The 24,329-nt window shown below is 34.2% G+C and overlaps 2 protein-coding genes across 3 annotated transcripts in view; one reads left to right on the forward strand and one right to left on the reverse strand.

Moving 5' to 3' along the window:
• LOC114357133 (gastrula zinc finger protein XlCGF57.1-like) overlaps positions 1-24,329 on the reverse strand; it is a 66,091-nt gene that overhangs the window by 21,958 nt on the left and 19,804 nt on the right. The gene's annotated exons all lie outside the window — the stretch shown is intronic.
• Cpr50Cb (Cuticular protein 50Cb) overlaps positions 420-24,329 on the forward strand; it is a 37,903-nt gene continuing 13,993 nt past the window's right edge. The window contains exons 1-2 of one of the 2 annotated variants that reach the window (XM_028310616.1): positions 420-482; positions 7,768-7,807. In XM_028310616.1, coding sequence (XP_028166417.1) covers positions 7,790-7,807 — 18 coding nt within the window. In that variant the 5' untranslated portion in view covers positions 420-482; positions 7,768-7,789. Of the gene's footprint in view, positions 499-7,767; positions 7,808-24,329 lie in introns of both variants that reach the window. The other variant, XM_028310617.1, reaches the window with a different exon arrangement.

Below are 24,329 nucleotides of genomic sequence, written 5' to 3' on the forward strand. Positions count from 1 at the left end.
GTTACCGTAATGGCTTATTTATACTATCACTTGCTTCACAAATTACCGAATCAAAATCAAAATCAAAATTCAAAATCAAAAACATTTATTCAGTTTAGACCACAAGTGGCACTTATGAACGTCAAATATATAAAAAAAGGGTAGCCCTTATGGGGCACTTTACATGTCTCCTTATCTTTTGGGCCCTACCAGCGCTTCGAGACAAACATATGGCAAGTGCTGAGAAGAAACGCCGGAACAAACTCAAATTGCTTAAATTCGCATAAGCACGTCATCTGACAGTCAAGGTCCAACCCTAAACCAGTTCATCCCATTTCATCCCGTCACTCCAATTCCGAATTCCTTCAACCCGGAAACCCCCCCTCGAGTTGCCAAGTTCAACTATATAAGAGTTCCCATCTTCGCTCGGCCGCAGTCTCAGTTGACCTACAAGTAAAGTGAACGTCGGTGTGTGTGTGAAGTGCAGTGCATTGAAAACAAAAGTACGTAGGACCAGCGGTTTGTGTTTTATTATCTGTGATGGGAAAACGTTTGGGATGTTACGGATTGCGGGATGAATTTTTTTGGGTTGAATTGGTTTTTGTGTTTTGGATTTTTGAGGGTTAATTTGTTAAACAATTAAAACTGAGTTTGTGTGCAATTTTGAATTAACTGAAAGGCTTTGCTATAAATTATTTAAAACTGTTTTTTATAAAAAAATATAAATCAATTAGAAATAGGTATTCTCAAAGTAACTAATTATAATATTTTATTACAGTTAAAATAAGCAATAATGAATGCTATATTAAATAAGCATATGAGGCGAACTTAATGCCATAAGCCAATCTCTGCCAAATAACAAACAGTTAAAGTTAATAGTTGAAGCAGTACTTATTATTATTCTGTGGTTGAAGTTATAATAACCAAAACCATAAAATATTACACTTATTACACGCAAAAAAATACTTGTTTGAATGATAAACTTAAGCAGTTCCATTTTGTAAGTTATTTAAAATAATTTTCAAATGTTAAACATTATCTTTCACAAACATTTGACTGTGCGGAGATCGAACCCGCGACCTCTGGCGTAGCTAAGTTCACGACTACATCGCTAAATAAGTCGCCCTAATCGTAAAAGGCGACTTAGAAAAAATATGTGAACATCAAGTTATAAAACTCATTTGTTTTCAAACAGGCTTTTAAAAAGCGCTATTAGTTTCAGTATTACTTTAACCCTACCACTGCTTCGGGACAATAAATGGGCCAGTGCTGAAAAGAAGTTTTAGAGTAATAAGTAAATCAAGAATCCTGAATCGAATGTACCTACCAACTACTACTATTTCTATTTATTTATATTAACCGGCAGACAGTGGTGACTGAGTTTGTTGCGGCGCTTCTTCTCAGCACTTGCCAAATGTTGGTCTCGAAGCGCTGGTAGGGTAAAAAGATTATGAGACATGTAGAGGCTCCTTAAGAGCATATGACGATTTGTAAGAACTATTTATTAGTCTAAACAAATTTAATTTTGACTTTGACTTTGACTTAAGAAAATCGGTCACAAAGTCTCGCTTGGCTAGCGAGTGGAGTGTATGCCAAATCCTCCATTTTCCTCTGGTAAATTAGAAGTCATGCTCCTGCAGTGGAGACTAAATGACCTGATGATCCTACCAATATTATAAAGGACATCATCCACGTTTCATATATTTTTGGTCCAAAATCAAAAGTGCCGGCCAACAAAAAAAAGTGCTGTATTCTGACAGAATACGTCTGCCTTAGCATTTGTTACTATGGCACCAAAGCCGTAGCTCCACTGTGCGTCGAGTATTTGAGATCTAAAAGTCATCGATTATTCATACATTTTTTGTTCAAAATCAAAAGTGTCGGCCAATAAAAAAAAAAGTGCTGTATTCTGACAGAATACGTCCGCCTTAGTATTTGTTACTATGACACCAAAGCTGTAGCACCACTGTGCATCGTAGTATTTGAGATCAAAGTCAGTCGTTTCATATATTTTTAGAGCTCAAATACTACGATGCACAGTGGTGCTACAGCTTTGGTGCCATAGTAATAAATGCTAAGGCGGACGTATTCTATCAGAATACAGCACTTTTATTTTTTGGCCGGCACTTTTGATTTTGGACCAAAATGGATGATGTCCTTTGAAGAGGATGTATGACTTTTTTTTTAAACTTTCAGTGAATTTTTTTTTCTTTGACACTTCAGAGCATTGCATATAGGACAATTTTTTGTCCCAAAGCAGTGATAGGGTTAATACTGGGACGTATAAGAGCTTTTTAAAAGCCTACATGCAAAATTAAAATGAATTTTAGTTATAATTTATAACGATCTCTGACAAACTGAATTTAACGCGGGCAAAGCCGGGGGTCAAAGCTAATTATTCATAGTTCAATTGTGTTTTAAAGACTGCTTTATGAAAGCAGGAAGACCAGACTTAAATGAGTATCCAATAGCTACCCTGTAACGCCATTAAAATATTATACGACTTATAAATTAAATTGAAATCGATAGTAATAAAATCTTGATTAGCTGCAGTAGAATGGTGTCAAACGTATCGATAAATCTAAACAAATGGATCCACAGACTTGTCTACAATGACTGGAGGCAGTAATAAACAGAATTTGCATTCACGCACAATAAATGCGTTTTGAACGAATGTCACTATTAATTATGATAACTATGACGGCTGATCAAGCGAAAAATAGCGCCTTATGCTGTGGAAATAGGTGATATTTTGCTACAGAATGTGGTCTGATGAGCTTTGAAAAGTTAAGGTTAGGTTTACTCTGAAATCATGTCTATGCTAGTGGTGCTTGTAGACAGCGTGACATTCGTTATAGAAGTTAAAGAACAATCATTAAATAACAACATTATTTAATAATTGTTTTGCTAAGTAGCAAATAAACTACTTGTAAAATTTGTGCTCTCTGTGCAATAGGATTTACTGAAAAAGTCATGGTAAGCTATTTTAGGCCCTAAAATTAAGTTAGCTATTTTAAAAAGCGTAAAAGAACTTTTCACTGTTTATGCCCATCTTCACTGCTTCAGGGCTTAAATTAGATCATTGCTAAAAAGCGAAAATATGTTGATATTGCATAAAATATTGTTGAACGAAAAGTAGAAAATATATTGCATTTATTATTGTACAATTATGAAAGAAGCTGAAAATAATAAGGTTGCCTACTTTTCAGCACTGGCCCACACTATTTGACCCGATTATTGTGAAACGTGTAAATACTTACACTTTTTGAAAATTACAGTACGATTTTGAAAAAAGATATTATTAAAACTCTAACAATTTTGCAGAAACCCTGCATTCTTGAAACCACAATAAAGTGATTAGACGAATCCAAATACAATGTAGCGTGGGATGCCTCCAATGACTGGATAGAATTGTAGGCGAAACGTAAATCTAGCTCTTACAGTGGGAAGGTTACGTCTTGACTCATTATGTACATTTAAATACATAAGAGTAAGTTATGGTCCGATGCTGAAGTATCGACTATCAGACATAATCCTAACGCCCGTATTCACAAACAATGCTTGCTTAAGTGAAGCAGCAAATCGAACGCACTGCGTTGAATAGAGCTCTGTCATTCGTATTCACAAACGATACTTGCTTAGCAGCAAATCGAACGCACAGCGTTGAATAGAGCTCTGTGACTAGTTCGTGTGTCACCCTGTGCGTTCACCCGCACTGTGCGCCCTCATAGTAATGTTTGTGAATACGGGCGTTAGTCAAGTCTTGAAACTTGGCTGGTGGTGGTGGTTTTAGAAAATTTATTTAAGTTTAAATTGTTGTCTAGTCAGCATGTTTCAAATACACTCGACATCAAATAAATCGCACCTCCTGCGACAAGCATTTTCAAACGTATGCTTCCCCACTTCCCACCAATATTGGCACCATTTGAAAGCCTAGTTCTAACCTTCATTTCATTAAAGGAAAGGTTTTTACCCCAAAAATGTGTCTTTAGAAGGATCCAGAGTCACTTCTTCAAAAAATAGGTAGTTACGCTAGAGCCAACTTTTATGGCTATAAAATTATTGTTAAGTTGGGATTAGTCGTTATCCATCTGTTAAAGAGGACACGTGAGATCATTATTTGGTTTTAAAACCATAAAAATTGGTCTAATTGATCCCAGAGGTGAGCCCAAAGTGAGGTCTTTTTTCAAGTCACATTTATGTTAATAATTTATTAAGAAATTAAATGCGTTTTTCTTTAAGGATATTTATTGGGCTTTCAAATAGTACCAATATTGTTGGGGCATCATGATTGTATATATATATATGAAATGAAATCTTTAAAGTTCGCATCGCGGATGGTGCGGTTTATTTGATGTTGAGTGTAGTTCGTGACACCCAAGTTAAAGTTTGTCAACTTTTTGGCCACTTTAGGTACTAACTAGGTTTTCGCTGAATAGTTTTTTGATGTCGTAGAGTTAATATGATGAGCACGAATTTTATATATTTTCTAAGTGTGTTAATATTAAGGTTTGCTTATTGGTATAATAATAGGAGTAGGTATAGTAATTTTACTTTCCTTATGTATCTTAGCCGCCACAAACCGGCCATTGTGGCAATCATTGGGGGAGGCCTATGTTCAGCAGTGGACGTCCTATGGCTGAAATGATGATGATGAATACTTAAGTATCTGTAGGATTGCATCTTTTCTCCATTTTCTGAATTGACTGCTATTTTTACTTTAAACTTATATGCAGCAGCTGCAGCGAACTATAGTTTTAATTCTTTCCAAATTGGAGCAAGAATTTTGCTTGCGTTAGCTTCTCTATCCTTTATAACTCTATGGCCCAGAACAGACGGTGAAACGCAACTGCAACGAAACTGCAACTTTCCGATGATTCTGATGAATGAAACTGAAATTGAAACTGAAAGTTTCAATCTGGTCGCGTCATGTGTGGTCTCTCAACGGACGCTATGACAGAAACTTAGATGCAACTCAAAAGTAACTAGCAGTTGCAGTTTCGTTGCAGTTGCGTTTCACCGTCTGTTCTGGGCCTAAGTCTGAATTGAATTAACGTCCTGACCACCAAGATATCTCAGTGCATTACCTTTTAATAAAAACATAGATTACAGATAGGTACATGTAGTAATAAATATCCAATAACTGCATTTCTCAGTAGGCAGTGGCTATTTCAAAACGTCTATCTTGTCTCTGGCAATACTTTTCCATATACCCCTCTGAACATGGTAAATTTAACATAAATCACCATTTATAGTTCCATAAATTTAATTTTACAAGTACAGTCGACGCCGAAAACATGTTTGATTCAATAAAATATCAGGCTCTAAGTACTTTATTGCATTCGGAATAGAGCAAAAACCACGAGCTGTCAAACGAAACCAATTTTGGTTGACACTGGATATCATTTGTGTTTCAGTGTCAGAATTATTTCACTGTTTTGTACCTATAACAAATCAATCCTTGAACCAGTGACCACGTTTATGAAGCACTATTTCTCATGAACATCCACGATTTCACTCACGAAAATCTAAAAATACCTCAGATTTCAAAAAATTTCAGTGTGCTACTAAGTGCCTCCGAACTGTCAAATAGTTGCAAAAAACGGTTCTGTTTGACGTGACGGCGACGACATCACGCATCTTTTTATCACAGTGTTGCTGCTAGTGACATCTCTCTCGATCATTTCTTTGTTGCTATATTCCGCTAGGTACGTTAACTTTAAATATGTCCACATAAGCACAAGCCCGACTGTACCATTTTACGATGTCGTATCGATTAATTAATATTAAATATTGATTAACTGACCTCTTGTGTAGTAAATGACATCTTATGTACCTGTAATAGGGTCGATTTTGCAATGAATATTTATGTATGTGCTGTCCACTGTACATAGATAATGTAGTATAATCTCAGAATGTCTTCATTTGAAAACTTTTATGCATAAAAGATAACGTTGCAAAAAGCCCCAAGGCTGAATGCTTCGGGAAGCGTCTCAAACGGGAAAAAAGCTAAAAAGTTAGCTCAACTACATATTTTTTGAAGAAGTGACTCTAGATCCTTCTAAAGACACATTTTTGGGGTAAAAACCTTTTCTTTAATGAAATGAAGTTTAGAACTAGGCTTTTAAATGGTGCCAATATTGGTGGCAATGCATACGTTTAAAAGTGCTTGGAGGTGCGATTTATTCAATTTCGAATGTAGTTTTTGTGATAATTGTTCGAACAGTAGCACATCAGACTATACATTTTCGTTGCAAAATCGACCCTATTACATCTACATAAGACGCCACAGTACCTTGATGAGCTATTTATACAGGGTGTTAGGTAAATGGGTATACGAGCCGACACTAGCCCATGTTAACATGGTCATATAAATGGTATGGTGAATTCAGAAAATTGATATCTTCATTTTAATTATTTTAATTTTCATACAAATCTGATTTTATAAAATTTATTTAAAAAAATTAAAATAATGATATCAAATTTCTGACTTCACCATACCATTTATATGCCCATGTTAACATGGGCTAGTGTCGGCTCATATACCCATTTACCTAACACCCTGTAGATCTAGCACTTAACTCGTCAGTGCGTGATGTATGTGAGCGTACCGGGAGGGTGTTTTAGGACGTCAAAAACGTCAGCAAGATTTCAAATATGCTTCATATTTGTATGCTCTGTCACGTCATTTATGTCAATATCACCTAGGGATGTTATGGATATCCGTAACCGTAACCGAAACTATCAGATATCAGAAATAAAAAAATTTCCGTGACCGTAACCGATTCAAAAGTTTCGGATAGTGTCGGATAACGGCGGAGTCTAAATCTTATATTTTTAATACACGTCAGGTAGTAAATACACGTCAGATATATAAAACTTCGTGCAAGTAAAACTAAAAGTACATATTTATGGACTCTACATCTACAATTTATAAATAAATATCAATAATATAATAAATGATTGATGACATTTCAAGAAATTAATCTCACATCACAACAATAAATGAGAAAGTAACTCGGTATGTGTATTTGTTACCTTTTCATTTTTAGACTACTGAACCAAATGTTAAATATTAGTATAGTAGAAACACGTTGGACCTAAGTGAAGGATACTACTTTTTGTCACGATTGTAAAACTTGATGGAAATTAAAATTGAGTGTGAAATTTTGTATAAAAAATTGATTATTTCACATGTTTGCAATGTTAATTAGTAGACAGTGTTTTAAATTTAAAACTCGTGTACTAACATTGCAACTAAGGAATTAACATTGCAACAAACCCAAATTCTCGTGAACAAAGCCTCAGGAAAAACTAGGCCTTAATAAAATCTGACATAATGTTTTCTGCTTATTTGTAAAATGCACTTTCTACAGTAAATGAAGAAGATTAATGGCCTGTTTTTAACGTATGCCGGAAAATTGCAAAAATAATAATTAATTCCTTGTCATTTTATTTTAAAGACCGGAACAAAACGATTTATTTCCTCAAATATGAGTATTATTCACTGATTGGAAATTATAATCGCTTTAAAGAAAATAATAACGATTGAGTAACAAAAAATTACACACACAAATAATAAATAATTATATTATAAATAAGACAATTAATATGTTTTATTTGGCATCGAATAATTTATAAACGAATGATTATTATGAATGATCAAATGATTTTGAATATTTTGAAAAATAATTATTCCTAAGTGTTATGAACTGTGATTATAGATGAGAGAATGATATTTAAATAAAATTAAATTCAAAAGTTAAAATGCAAATTCTTAATTTACAGGTACAAAATTAGGATAATCAACATGACTTCAAGCAGAAAGGTAAGGTTTTTTTAAGTTTACCAGCGCTTTTTAGTGTTTAGCGAAATCTAAATAATATTTGAAATAACTGATATTGCTTAAAATATCTCGAGACTAACAAAGATAAAAACTAAGAACCAAAACATTTTCACTGCATTTTGGAAATATTTTTTATTAGAAGTACTCTAATCACAATTAATTAACACAATTAGTCTTTACTATGTAATTTATTATGTAAGTAAGTAGTTAATTCATAAACAGACAACATCATTCCATAGAAATTAATTTGTTACACTTTTCCAATACATCTAGTTGTTAAAACAAAGCCTTAACTGCACCTTATCAGTAAAGCCATGTATTAATTAGGAAACATTTGTTGATAAACTGTTCATAAACAATGTTTCATCATCTCTGTAAACAGTTTATAATTAGTCCATAAAAATATGTGATTAAACATTGTTTATGATACATGTTGCCGTGTTCCCCGTTATGAGTGGAGAGCAAGTGTGGACGGCCAAGTTTCAGAAACCTGTGTTTATGGTAAACTTGTTTCACACTAGTCATAAACAGTTTATCAACAAATGTTGCCTAATGAATACATGGCTTAACTCTTGGTTACGTGGCAACACAAAAAACCGAAATCCTAATCTTTTAAAATTGCAATTTAGTTATTTCATAAAAACCACTGCAAAAGCGAAAGCTCAAACAATTAACTGCATATTTGATAACACGACTCAAGTCGGCTTTCTACTTTGTTAATTTTATACATGCAAGTATCAAGATTCATCTAAACCTGTAAAACCTGTGTGCAGTCTAATTGTATTAAATTGCATAACTTTGGTCTGTCAATTGAGCTGTGTTGAAATTATAGGATGACGAAAAAAACATGCATTAATTTGTACATTTTTTATGATATTATCTATCCCCCTCACTAATAAAAAGTTACACACTTGTAGAACACTGTTTTAAAATGACATTTCCATACTAAACGTCACTTTAAAACACTGTTCAACGAGCGTGTAAGTTTTATTAGTAAGGGGGTATGTTTTTTAAACTTACTGTTTTAAATAAAGATTGATAAAGGGCTAACCTCTAAAAGGAATATTTTCAAATGTCTTTCATTCTTTTAAAGGTTTTTTTTCCATTGGACCGACTGCCAACAATATCTTTGTACGACAGACAATTTTTTTAAGTTAGATGTGATAAACCTAGTTATTTTTGTAAAAAGAAAACTAGTTAGAATTTAATATCGTTTTCACGTAGGTATTGTCCTATCAACTTGTCTTGCCTTTTCTCGCCGAAGCGAATAACAATGACATATTTGTGCTTCGTGTAGCACAGACCCTATATTTTCGAAGCACTATCCGAATCATAATCGACTATATTTTCTAAATGTAAAATTCAAGGTTGAATAGCTCGCATATCTCAATGGCTAAAACCAAATTCCCTACGATTAGCCCATCAAGCTGACAAGAGGCGTCAAAGACAAAACATACAAAGTAACAATACAACCAATAACTTAATTGTGTATTCGTGCCTAACAATTAACCATTGAATAAAACAAAAAACTTAAATACGTGTGAAGAATTCGGAGGCAATGTCAATTGTGTAGAGTAGCTAAAGATTGTAGAGAAAACAGCGATTTTTAGGCACAAAAAGTAATTTCCATTTCAATTGGGAACAGTTTTTGATCTGGTAGTAAAATCTCACATTAGCGAATCATAGGTAATTGTTTGGAAGTGTTGAAATTTCCAGGAACTACTAAATAAAGCTAATTTCCACGTTTTTCCGTAGCATTATTTTGCTTTAGATACTGGATTTAGTCAAAAGAAAATTGAGATAATTAATTTTAACAAAAAAAAACAACTCCAAACACCTACACTAAAAAGTAGTTGTGGGTTCGGTTCCTAAGTGTGAAATTACATTATAGAAGAAGATTATCGATTATAATATCTTTTTTATACTGTCTCATATAACAGTGTAGACAAATATCATATCATTTCGACTTTTGGTCCTCTCATAGAAGAAGATTTCCTTAGATAAGTTTCTTTCGTCACGACACCAAAGTGTTACAATATCAAATTGGGTGGCAAGTAGCAGAACATTTGGCAAAACAATGAATCATAGAGAAATATCGAAATAATGACCGGTCGTACATCACAATAACATTTGTCTTGACATTAATAGTGATGTAACCAGATCGTTGTTTGTTATATCGATGTTTTTTGTCTTAAATGTAAATAATGCAATGAGATCTGATTTCCGCGAGCGAGACCATGTGTAACATTTATTTTCTATTTTCTTGCTGCAGAACGAATTATGGATCAAATACAAAATAATTAATTAAAAAGGCTTATAATGAGCATTCAATCACGTAACCTACATTGTTATTAGTTTAAATCAATTTTTATTTTACTTAAATCTCCCATCGTATTTTATTTTTTGCCAAAAAGATCAATATCGACATCAATTTTTATTTCGATTAGAATGTTTTTTGAAATACGATAAAATACATCTACTTTTATCGATAAAGAAAGTAGAGACCTCTCCCATCACTGGCGGCAAGACGGATGATTACTATTACGTTATTGCCGTAACAGTAATTTTGTCTGTCTGTGTAGTAACGTCGTGATTTTCTCACTCGCTAGACAATATGGATGCGATTTCGATTCGGTTACGCGTTAGTGCAGTGATAGATATTTTTGGATTGATTTTGCATTTTGTTAAATTAATAGCTTCAGGTTTTCCACAATGAACGGTCCTGCGCTGCCCGCATCCAGGCTCTTCCCGCGACCTTTACCAGATCTGTGGAAAACCTTGGGGGAGGCCTTTGTCCAGCAGTGGACGTCATTTGGCTGAAACGAACGAACGAACGAATAGCTTCAGCCGCTATCAATGTGGATTTCGGGTCGTCAAAGAAAGTAAGAACCTACTTATTGAATTTTTCTCCAGCTGAAAGAATTTGCGAAATCGGTTCAGTAAATCCAAAATATTGATTGGTACCTAACCAATCTCCTAGAACAAATTATCGTAGATGCAGAGTATGGACAATGACAGGTTCAGCTAAACACTGTTTGTGGCATCTTATTTACTATTATGTTACATCTTATATATTATGTACGATTTTGCAATAAATATGACGTAGGTACTCGTAGAGTATGATGTGCTGGCGACTGTAGTACATCTACAAAGTTTATAGGGCAAGACCATTGAAGAATGAGAAAGATAAAAATAAAACTTTCGTCTCTGTATCAACTAAACTCCATTCTCAACCAACTGAACATCAATATTTTGTGCACTTTCATCTCAATAGATATCCTTAATTTCCTATCTATACGGTTCAAAGTCCTATATCAGTCGATTTATTGACGCTTGTTCTATAGTGGTGTTATAATGGCATCATAAGGAATGGAAGCTGTGACCTCAGAGTCATAGTGAACATTGCCGGTGTTATGTTTGCGAGAGTATTGAAATTGAGACGACAGGCACATCATACTTGACATTTTTGTTGCAAAACCACCAGTATTACAATGATATAAAGACGCAACTGTGTTAAACTTGATGTGCAGTCGTCCGTACAATGTATCTGAACGAAATATAATGATTTTGATATTCAAAAACGCATAAAGTTTAAATTGAAAATATTGGCAAAGATCTTTATAATAGTAGAGACCTATTTCATATTGACCTTTACGTACCTATAAAATACTAAACATTTAGTAAACTATAGTTATTCATGATTTAAAGTTGAGAAAAAATTACCTACAACTTGTGTTCGTATAATAACAGGCACATCAAAGTTTCAAAATTGCACCTTTTAAAAACGCATAAAAATAGTTTTCAATGTAAATATTTATCAAAACAATTTTAAAGGTCAATGCATTTTTTGATTAAATAATGACGGATATTTAACTTTACACGACGGATAAATGACGCGCGTATGAATGAAATTACGAGAGCAGTGAACGCACGCCCGCAATGTTCGGCCCGCGAGCGAATATTATGGCGATCGCAAAAACTTCTTTTCATCAAAATTCTATTTTAAGCTGTTACATTTAACATTTATAAATTTTATACAATGTACGCATCTTAAGAAATCACGCGCTTCATGAAAATAATGTCAAAAAGTCAAATCGATTTGACACAAACCTTTGAAAGTTATAGTCCCTTTACTAGGTAGATAGTTGCACCATATTTTAGACCTTATTTCCTTGTCTTACGGCCAAAAATAATGTCAAATTTAATCTTGCAAAGTCCATTAAAGGCTTAATCAATATTAAGTAATCACATAAGTACCGAGATAAGATCAGTGAACGTCTCAATAATCGATAAACTCGATAAATAAATCGATTGCGCGAACGATAAACTGGATCCATACATTAATCGAAAGTCGAATACGGAATTAGGGCTTGCGTGGATATCAATGAAAGTATTGTTAATTATTTTTATTAAGCCTAAGTAATGAGCGTCAAGCGACTTTAATGTCCTTTTTTCACTTTAAAAAACACGGAATAAAGTTACATTTTGACTAAAAAAAATTGTAAAGGTAATTCAATGGTTTGAAAATTTAAGCCGTTTATAAAATAACACAAACGTTTTATTTAATTTCAGTTTGAAGATTCTATTCTTATAATAACCGCAAATTAAAAAAACATTATTCATTTGCCGATAAAAATATCGATAATTGTAACATCACTACAAAATACTCATGACCTAACAATTGGTACCCGTTACATAATATAGGTAGATAAAGCTTATTTAGATATCGACATAAACCGTTATTACAAAACACAAAACCCTTAAACCTAAAATCGTAAATTCCATCAATTGCACCACAATACAAGACTTTTACTTTTCACAAATACAATTAATTTAAACCAATTAAAGGTTTAATGTTTTACGATTATAGCGTCAATGTTAATTTACTCATTTACACGAATCACCGGATTACGCATGTGTTAATAAAAACGCTACTTTATCACATAGCTGCGCCTGCGCAAGTCTTTTATTATAGACTTTAATCCCTTGACTTAAGGTCGAAATTAGGTATTTTTGTGTAAAAACGCTCTGAATTATAAAGGTAATGGACCAGTTGTAAATGAACGTCTTAGTGGGTGTTATCCAACTTAATTGAATGTAAAACAATAAAATTTAAAGCTTATCCTTTTTTGATTTGGGTTTATTTTTTTACTGCACTAATTATTTCATAAGGCAATCATTTGTAAGACTTGTTTCACTGATTATTTTGAAACAAATAAGGATACATTATAAAAGATTCGGAATTACGAGATTTTTTATGTACCTATTGGTTAATTATTTCTTTGTCGAAGTAAGTATATGTAGGTACCTCATTGAAAGTTGTACTTTTAAAGCACTAAGTTTCCATAAGTACTCCTAACTTATAATCCTAACACCCGTATTCACAAAGATTACTATGAGGTCTCACAGTGCGCGTGGCGCACAGGGTGACTCACGGACCAATCACAGTGTGCGTTCGATTTGCTGCTTCACTTAAACAAGCATCGTTTATGAATACGGGGGTTATTATTCTTTACAAGTTTTCTAAATATGGTAGGTATCCAATTGTAACTCCAAGGCACAAATTGCATAAAATAGTTAAGTTCATTTCAGCCATGACAACCCAATCGTATTACAAATAAATTTTAGATTTGAGATCAGTCAATAGATGCAGTTTCGCCAAAAGTTTTAATGGCTTATTAAAAAATCATCAATTGATAGGAGGTGTCAACCACCCAATTTGCTCAACCGAGCTCTACAATAAAATTCGCAGATTCTAAATAAAGGTCTTCAAAATCTTTCTTGTTATTTGCAAAACTTTTGCATTGAAGAAGATTGCTTCAAATCCGAATTTCCTAATTCTTTCATCACATAGCTGCATAGTAACGTTTGTTTCCAGCACTAATGTCAAAGTCATTATTCCCATATCTCACGTGTCACAACTCGAATGCCCATTTGGTAACCACATATCGATTCTATTATTCGTTCCCACATCTTACAATAAGTAATTTTGTTAACAAAAACTCAATTTAAAGCAAAAAACTACTAATGCGTGTGCGCGTAGTGTACGCGAGAAAAAACGGTCAAGGTAAGTTGACAAATAAAAATTGTACGATTAGATATTAGAAGATGTACCTTTAGGGGGTTTTGGACTTAAAATTGAAGTTTTTGAAGTTATTATTCTTTGCACGTGACAAAGGTCGGAGGCAGATTGATACGGTGGGTTAGTAGTAGTTTCGCAGTTTAGACTTCATTCTTTAAAATATTTTAAATCTGTAACATTTTCTATAAAATTTCGGTAATATACGTTTTTCAAGTGTCAAACTAAAGCCACTAAAGACGCCTCGATTAGACAGACAGCTAACCCACCAAATAACTGAAGCTATCACTTAAGTATACAAAGACCTTATAACCTGAGAACCTTTCACTAGCTAATCCAGAACTTCCACGCAAAAATCTTTACTCCTAAAAACCCGTCTCAATTAAGGTTAAAGAGATAGCCTTATAAACTGATTCAATGGACTTAATTACAAACACTTCCTAAAGATTACCATTCCATAAATCGGCCAGATAGTGACAGGTGACACGATAATTACAGACCAATCGGGAACCGGTTCGGAGCGGTAATCACCGGTTGCTTCACATTCCAGGATGTGCCCAGACTAACTAGATTGGGTCAGATGTAATAGCTAATTGAGATGGGAATTAGTTTTGCCCGATTGTGGAGAAGAGGTAATTTCACTTTAACTATTGAGGCGACAATTCGTGCACTACTTTATTACAAACCTAAATTAAATACTGAACACTATTTCTTTAAAAGGGAAGCTATTTTAATTAAATTAGCAGTAAGTGAGCCACAGTGCAGTCATTTCATCTCATTCTATTGAAAAGAATTGCCATTTGAAGGCAATAGCTAGAACTATGGCCCACTGTACTTGAAATCTATTTTCTGTTTTTTGAAGTGTTTCAAGACTTTTACTCGTATTAAGAAATAAACAAGGTGCGAGTATTAACTATAAACTATTGCGTATTTATTTAAATGAATGATTATGGGAAATTTAAATTTAATAATGACCCTTTTGACACAATAAGAAATGAGTGAGTCACCGTAAAATCGACCTACTTCCCATAATACAAGCAGCAAGATCATCTAACATAGTTTAGACAAAAATGACACCTTTTTAAAGTCTTTGTTAAGTATTTACCGGCAGGTATGTCAAATCAATTGATTGTGTTTTATTGTGAGTTCTTGACGAATGAGCTAGTGATGGGCCATTAAGATTAGTACAATATCGATACCTTTATATTATGTAACTAAGTGTAGCGTCACGCCGGTTTAACGTCTCAAATTAAAATGACGATTTTAACGCACGTTGCAAAATGTAGCTTTAGACATGTTTATTGACTACGTACATGTACATAAATCTAATTCTAAATTAAATCCATTGTATCTTTAATTTAAATGATCGAATCCGGTAGATAAACTACAGTTATACAAAAAAAAATCATTAAAATTATTATGAAAATGTCAAAATTGTGAGATTTAAGATATATCTACATCGAAACCTTTGTTTAATTATTTCATTAATTATCTCAACTTACACAATTTTTTCTCACGCTTTAAAATAATGAAGTTGTCATTGTGGCGTGCAACTGCATTACTCGATCTTTATCGATGTCGATGTCTGCCTTTTCCCATCACTAGCCACATTCATGACAGCCAACAATATGTTTATTAACCTCACAAAATCTTGACACATAGTTAAATAACATATCTTTAGAGGAATAGTGTAACAAATCGTTTATTTGAAAGCGCATGATTTGTATGGGGTTTCGTTTATGGAGATATGAAAGCTGTACTTTCTTATTGTTGGGATGCTCAAGATATTTTTATATGACAACAATACAAAGTATTTCGTTATAGTCAGTGTCAATCATAAATAAGATATAGTAATAATCGTGTGGTTCCGAAAGAGTAGAATGGGACTCTCACTTTTTCTGAGGATCTCGTAAAAGGCGACTAAGGGACAAATAAACAGAAGACCTTACAAACCTATCTGGCTAGCATGTGAAGACTAAATGACCTGATGATAATGAAAAAACTTCTAAGAAGTTTTTTCCATAAGTATAATACCTATAAGAGTCATAGTCAGTCGTTAAAATCATCTGATTAAAACCAAACATCAATTTATTCTTCTTTCGTCCTGAAGTTTGGTCCCTTAGCAAAAAAAAAACTCAGTTTGACCCATTCATTAATAGAACACATAGATTAACTCTCGCATTCATATTTGTATGGAAAACCCGTCTGGCCAGTGTGGGGACTGTGGGGAGTGTAGCCCAATCTTCAATTTGCCTTTGGTAAATTGAAGGGTCTTGTTCCTGCAGTTGATACTAAATTACCATCATCTTTTCAGTCACAGGACGTCCACTGCTGAACATGAGACTAAATGATTTGATTATAATTTAAAATTTCTTATCGTGCTACCGAAGTATAGCCCTGTACAGGCAGGAGGCAGTCCTTGATTGAAGCAATATTCAATCACTCTACCAAAAATGATCAGAAATTGATCAAAGGTTTAGCAGCGAAAAGATAACAGACAGACAAACTTTCGCATTTATTATAGAATTGTATCGCTTGGCGACATTTAGCTCAATCGTGCCGCATCCCGCCTCTAGGATTGTCAGACTGCGAGACTTCGTGTCGTGCGCTCGTGACTCGGGTCTGCGGTTTGAATTAGTGCAGTACAGAGACAGATGGTTAGTTGGTACAGTCAGGCACATTTCTTTTGTTTCTACTAAAACAAGAGTGAATCTATATCTATAGAAGCGAAAGGTCATTGACTGACTCACTGACTCGTCACGAAATCTCAGAAACTACAAGTGCTAAGAGTCTCAATTTTTTCAAGGTTCCTTTTAGAACGTAGGTGCTCACTAAGATGGGATTTTGCAAAATTCAACCTCTAAGGGGGTAAAACGGGGTCCACGCATACGAAGTCGCGGGCGGCCGCTAGTGGTGTATAACTGGTTACATAGATTTGAACTTAAATTGTAGATACGTGTATATTTACCTCGTATTAGAAGTGGTAGTCTATGTACTATACTATACATACCTGAAATAAATACGAAAGAGCATTAGAATGACACAAAGCTAAGAAAAGTAGCTTTATTTAAATAACATTTCCATATTTTATGTTACAAATATTTTTAATTGCATATTGTTTTAATTCGATAATTTCGTAAACTCGGATATTTTTAGGAAATTGATCAAACATGAGAATATAACAAATCGATTGTTAACCACCACAATAAAAACATAACTAATTAATTAATAATTTTCGCACGCATATTGCACGACTTGATTTACATACCATAATACATTATTTTTTCACACAGACCACATCACGGATAGCCATCTAAATATTCTTTTCAAATACTCGTACATCTCTATAATACTCTCAAATAAACACGGAATTTTCATCTTTATCTTGCTGAGTATAAAGGTGGAAATTCCATGGAACTGGACGGCCAGTTCTTGTGGTTAGGTTTCCCACAAAAACAATGGTTCAAAATTGGGACAAACTGAATACAAAGTTAGGCAACTATCAAGTGTGCGAAAAGTGAATGAAGAACATGTATTGTAAATGGAAACATTGCGATTGGGACATGACGTTATACTTTCAGTGATTTGTAGCCAAGACACCAATTGGTCTACAAAATTAATTGAATCGCCGATTATTTTTATGAATTCATCATCATCCGGTCATTTAATCTCCACTGCAGGAGAACGAGGACTCTAGTTCACCAGAGGCAAGACGACTCTCTTTAATTTAACAGAGGCAAATGAAGAATTAAAAATCAAAGTCCGAGGATGGTTTTCATAAAAACTAATTTCCCTTGACTGAAATGTTTCTCAAAAGCTTTCAGGAAAAGCTGGACATCCTTTTTTCTATGGGATATGGATTTCTGTGGCGATATTTTGATGGCAGGACAACCTCGTATTTATTTTATACCTCACAAACTCTTTTCCAAATAATAACATCATTGTATCATCAACATAATGAATTGAAATATCGATAACTAATCGAATAGTTTTGATCGGTTTCGATCAAGGAATAGAGCTGGTACCCACTACGTAAAGTGACGTAAAGTTAAGTAATGATAATGATCCAACTTAAAACTCCATGGCATGCACACTCACGTGGCGTGGTTGATTAACGACAATGAAAGTGACACCAGCCAATTAGTACGTCAGGTTGTACAGGCGCCGTTGTCGTAACTAAATAATGATATTGTAGTTTTGTTTTCTTAGCTTTTATAAGGTTTGTTCTTATATGGAATTAGATGCTTGTACGGTTTCAACCCAGATATCTAATAGATATTAGATCAAAGGAAATAACTCTTTACTGCACACCACTCAAAATTTTACAATCATACTCACAAAAAAAAGTTTTGAAAGGCATAATTTATACAATTTTTATCGCCAGAAAACGTTCTTTAGAACATTTATAATGAAGAAAGTAGGTACTAAATATTTGTAACCTTTTAAAATAAAATGGGCAATATCAAAAATGTAGTTTTTCAAAATTATTCTGTCAATTAATAAAGTAAATAAATTGAATCGATTACGATTTCGATACTATTTAAGGTGTTGTAAAACTTAAATGTAAAACCCTTAAACAAAATAATCATTTAATTGAATTTAACTACTTTAATGTTGTTCATAAAAACAAAATGGCGGAGAAGTCACGCGCCTAAGCTTTCGAAATCACTTTGACCCGTCAAAATTATGAAATAAATATTTAGTTTCAAATAAAAACTGATTATGATTGAGCTTGGGAAACCATAAGTCATGTCCATTAAAGCGAAGAGTTGCTATGGTAATGACACTATGAAGAACCACACAAAAATAGTAGACGTAATAACATAATTATATTAAAATACTTGAAGTTTGAGTTTCAGAATCAAAACTTCTTATTTTAAGCTTTTGATTGTGCTTTTGATCTCATTAGTTTTTATTCTACAGCAATGTTAATAGGATGCAGGCCGCCACCAACTGGCTATTGTGGAAATTATTGGGGGAGGCCATGTTCAGCAATGGATGTCGTAAGGCTGAAATGATGATGATGATGATAAAAATGTTAATGTCACATATTCCGGGTGAAACTCGCTTCCACCTTCGCCGTGATCATCGCTTACCATCACGTCATGCAAGCCAAGAGCTTTTCCGTTGTAGTTGAAAAAAGGTAAATTAAAAGCAGTTTGTAACATAATCCCATACATTTATTTACCCATATGTATCATCATCATCATTTCAGCTACAGGGCGTCCACTACTGAACTTAGGTCTCCCCCAATGATTTCCACATCGCCTGGTTGTGGGGCCTGTATCTAGCGCCTTCCTGCTACCTTTACGAGATCGTCGGTCCACCTTGCTATAGCCGATAATACACGAGAACCTCACCATTTAGTGACAAACTAATGACCTACAGATACTTTATAAGTGATATAATAAGTACCTATTACTACCATATCAAATCCAATTTCACACACAAATTACCCAAACATTACTTAACTGTTACATTACAAACAACCTATTACACGTCTAATAACGCGATATTTCACTGTTCATCTCATATATCACCATAATTGATAAAATAACAGTGTTTTGACATGAAAATTGTCAGTACTTGAACGCTCAGGCAATGTTGTAGCCATCATGCATGATTTGGATGTGAAATTTCATACAACGCATTATTAGGGTTGCCCCAATGACCTTTGACGATCGTATATTCCAAATCGATGTTTAGAATGATCACGAAGTTCACTCACATGAACTTTGTTCAAAACTTTAAAATGCTTGTTAAATCCGTTTTATCAAGAAGAGCTAGCACTAGTTTTACTTATCTCAAGTAGAGATTTCAGCCTGCCTGAGTCCATTATTGAGACCTGTTTCACGGGCTCTATTAGATAATAAAATTATTGTTTTTACTGCATTACCTATACAAGCTTTAATTACAACATTTCAGTCTCTAGGTCGCCTATGTTTGGCATATTCGTTCGTTTCAGCCAAATGACTTCCACTGCTGGACAAAGGCCTCCCCCAAGGTTTTTCACAATGAACGGTCCTACGCTGCCCGCATCCAGGCTCTTCCCGAGACCTTTACCAGATCATCGGTTCACCTAGTTGGCATATTAATTAATATAAATTGTATTCTACTACTCTTTTTAAAAATAAAGGCACTTTTACAAGAAAATTATCGCGAAATCCTCTTTTTAAAAATGCATAACTAATTGAAAATGCTAATTAAATATTTAAAAAAATGATTGTTTATTTGTCATTCATTATCCGTTAGCAACCCTACACATCTTTCTAAAAGACCGGCCGCGGGACAGTCTGTAATTAAAATATCATTAATACTTAACGATGACGTAACGACATGACAATCGCGCGGGAGTGTGACCTTTTGGAACATTTTTTGTTGTTTTTTATGGAGCTTTTTTATGTTTTGGTTTTTCTAATTAGCTCGGGGTTTTCCGTAAATTGCTTACCTACCTATTGATGATAGAAAGCTAATGGGAAAATAGGTAGTGATCAAGGATTTTCATGGATAAGGACAATAGACAAAACCGAAAACATTTAATTAAAATATTGATATTTTAGAACCGTTACCCTTATGTAAAATTATAATTTATGTGCAGGCATTTAGTACCTACCGCTAAGATTATTCTCCTTTAAAAGAACAAACAATCTATACTAATATTATAAATGCGAAAGTAACTCTGTCTGTCTGTCTTGCTTTCACGCCTAAACCACTGAACCGATTTTGATGAAATTTGGCATAGAGATAGTTTCAGTCCCGGGAAAGGCCATAGGATTTTTATCCCGGTTTTTGAAACAGGGACGCGCGCGATAAAGTTTTTCTGTGACAGACAAAATTTCACGCAGGCGAAGCCGCGGGCGGAAACCTAGTTCCTCATAAATGGTTAGACTTTAAAACATACACTAAAAAGTAGAAAAATAATTACTAATTACATATTTATTAGGACGAATTAATATTTATGTATACCATGATTGATACTTTTGGAGTCGGTGCCAAGATTATGAAACGTGTGAAGTTTGCCTGCACCGACTCCAAAAGTATCAATCATGGTATACATAAATATTAATTCGTCCTAATAAATATGTAATTAGTAATTATTTTTCTACTTTTTAGTGTATGTTTTTTGGAGTCGGTTTTATTTTTTTTTATAAAAATTAACTTATTTCTTGCTTTTTAGTTAACTTATACCACGTATTACCACTGAAGGTAAGCAGTACATTGAGACTATATTCTTCATGTCAAGTGTAAAATAATATTCCCTACAAAATACAGGTTACCATATCGGTAACCTAAAAAGACCTTAAACCGTCAGCCCACCTTAAAAACATGAAAAAATACAACTGTTGGTCTATTTGTACCTATAATATTTAAAGAATTATCCTCCAACTCCTAAGCGTTAAGGAGTTGTACGTACCATGACCAGTTCATCATGATGAGATGATGACTATCTAATGCTAATATTTGAATAACTTTAGAAACTATACTTATCTATAAAATTAAAAGAATTATCCTCCAACTCCTAAACATTAAAGAGTTTTACCTTCTATCATCAGCTCATCAATATGATATGATGATTTCCAGGAGCAAATACTTGAATAACTTAAGAAAACGTTTGAAAAACGATATACGTCCCTATAAAATTTGGGAGTTGCCCTCGATTTCCCTAGGATCCCATCATCAGATCCTGACTTGGTGACAATGGGACCACCTCAGAAGTGTACCCTATCAAACAAAAAAAGAATTTTGAAAATCGGTCCACAATTGACGGAGTAATCGGTGAACATACATAGAAAAAAAAAAACATACATACAGTCGAACATATAACCTCCTCCTTTTTTGAAGTCGGTTAAAAAGAATAAAAACCTCATAACTATGTTTTTCTACTTATTCAGTACGCAGATATTTTTAACTTGAAACTAACAAAAACAAAACCATCCCTTATAATCTTATTATAATCTTAACAATTTTCTTAAAACAACTTATTTTACTTCCGACCCATCGTTTCACTACAAACACAGGAAATTAACAATTGCATCTATTGTTGTTATTTTCACTGACGAAGACGCCCAAGGCATCGCATGATTCACGGTACATTATCTAATGTTTGAATAGCCAATCATAACCATGATGTAACACCACAATAGGACCCCTTGACCCCCCATATTAGGCTACTACGAACACGAGTATAAGGTGAACTACTTCATAATTTGGGTGTAGCTTTGAAAATCGATATGTTATTGGATATAAAAGGAACATGATACATACTGAGAGAGGATAAATATAATTATAAATATCCTTGGTCATTTTATACAGCGTCATCTAGACCCCAAATAAGCATAAATGGGTGCCAAAGTGCCAAATAACGTATCATCATGAGGTCATTTACGCCCGTATACACAAACGATGCTTGCTTAAGTAAAGCTCTGTGTAATGTATCTCTAATGTAATGTAATTTAATAGTGTGACATTTTATTAATTTTGTAATGAATATTTGTATGCTAAAATTTAGCTAAATGTGCAATGCTCAATTAAACTTAAAACACCTATGTATGTACCACATTTATTACAAATAAATATATTCTATTCTATTCTTCTATTCTAAGCAGCAAATCTAACGCACAGCGTTGAATAGAGCTCTGTGATTGGTTCGTATGTCACCCTGTCCGTCCACGCGCACTGTGAGACCTCATAGTAATGTTTGTGAATACGGGCATTAGTCTCCATTTGCAGGAGCACGACCCTCTCAAAACCAGAGGTAAATGGAGGATTTGGTCTACACTCCCCACGCTGGCCAGACGGGTTGGGGAGGCTTGATGTTCGTTTATTAGTCCCTTCCCCCTTAGTCGCCTCTTACGACGACATCCATGTGAGACAAGACAAGAAACCGTTAAAAAAAACGTTATCCCACATAACGGTTTTTTTAAATACACGCAGACACAATAGAAAACACTTAAACCAATAAAAATAGAAATTCTAACAAAGAAATAATAGTGGTTTTACATAATAATTTATAACTAATCAGCTAGGGCCAGTCTTTTGACAAGGACTTCTGTAGTATGATAACTTTTGAAGTTGACTGTACTTTTTTTTAACCACAACGAGGAAGCTCTTGGCCTGTATCTCACCTGATGGTAAGTGATGATCAGGCCGAAGGTGGAAGCGAGCCTTTCTGACCCATGGAACACCAAAGTGGTACACCTAGGTGTTCCATGGTTTACTTCTTGTACCCCTGGTTCACCTAGGTGTTCCACGGTTAATTTCTTGTACCCCTGGTTCTGCTATCCTACAAATCCTCAACCATAGAGGAACTGGCTATCTCACCTCTAACTGCCGGAACACAAACTTACGTACCTATATTTTCTTAAGTCCCACAAACTATTATTGAAACATCACGCGATCATCCAATCCATTCCAAACGTCTCCGTCTCATAATGATATAAAAGTGCTAATTATTTCCTAAACAGAACTCAAGCGCACGAACAAAGAGCTCTATCTTGAGTCTAGATCTCAAGTCAAGTCTTAATTAGAACTAGAACAACGTAACATATCCATTGTAACGGTTACGTAATGAAGGGACCAAGTCTGACTGACGGAACTAGTCTGTTAAACTGACTGGAGTGAGGCAGTTAGTCAGAAAAGACAGATTGATTTCAGCCTAGATTGGGTTGGAAATTGTTGTTACTCAATCAGTAGGTCTCGGTGATCCGTAGTTGAGACGGCAATCGTGAACTGCCTTATATGTCAATCTTACATGCTAATTATAAAATTTAAAAGACTGTTCTGTTACTTAGTATCTGTTTGTTACATTTTCAGATCTGAGGTCCAATTATGTAAAGCAGTCGTATTCATTTGACAGTTCAAAACGTACGCTATATTCTGTCAAACGACTTGTTAGACAGGTTTTATCGTACGTTTTGAACTGTCAAATCTGGTCAGTAGTTTTTAGAGTTCATCGCGGATAGACAGAGACGCGGCGAAGGAGTTTGTTTTACAATTGCTATTGATTCTTCACTATTCGTCTCTACAATTTTTACATCTTTTCTCTTCTATAATCCTAGTACTAGTCCTCTATCTGACCACATAATGTGCAGTATTTATCATGACGTAGTAACTTACTATCTCTACAATCTTCAGTCACTCTTTAGTTACAGTCTCCAAAGTTACACTACTTATTTGAAATGTCATCATTAATTACATCAAAGGCTTCTATTTCACCAATAACAATCGGCTTTCCCAAGTCAAGAAGCTATCGGCCGATTTTAGATATAATTCATTAGATCACAATCGCGCAACTAAGTTGTTTACACTCTACCGAATACAATGCACAAGTCGTCTAATGATTGTAGATCTTAAAGATACGATGCGATAGAAAAATGATAGTTTTAATTGGAATGTCTTCAAAATTAAGACAAGTTACTACATTAC

Source organism: Ostrinia furnacalis, unplaced genomic scaffold, assembly GCF_004193835.3.
Source record: "Ostrinia furnacalis isolate ACB-3 unplaced genomic scaffold, ASM419383v2 OfSCF3049, whole genome shotgun sequence".
Taxonomy (NCBI): domain Eukaryota; kingdom Metazoa; phylum Arthropoda; class Insecta; order Lepidoptera; family Crambidae; genus Ostrinia; species Ostrinia furnacalis.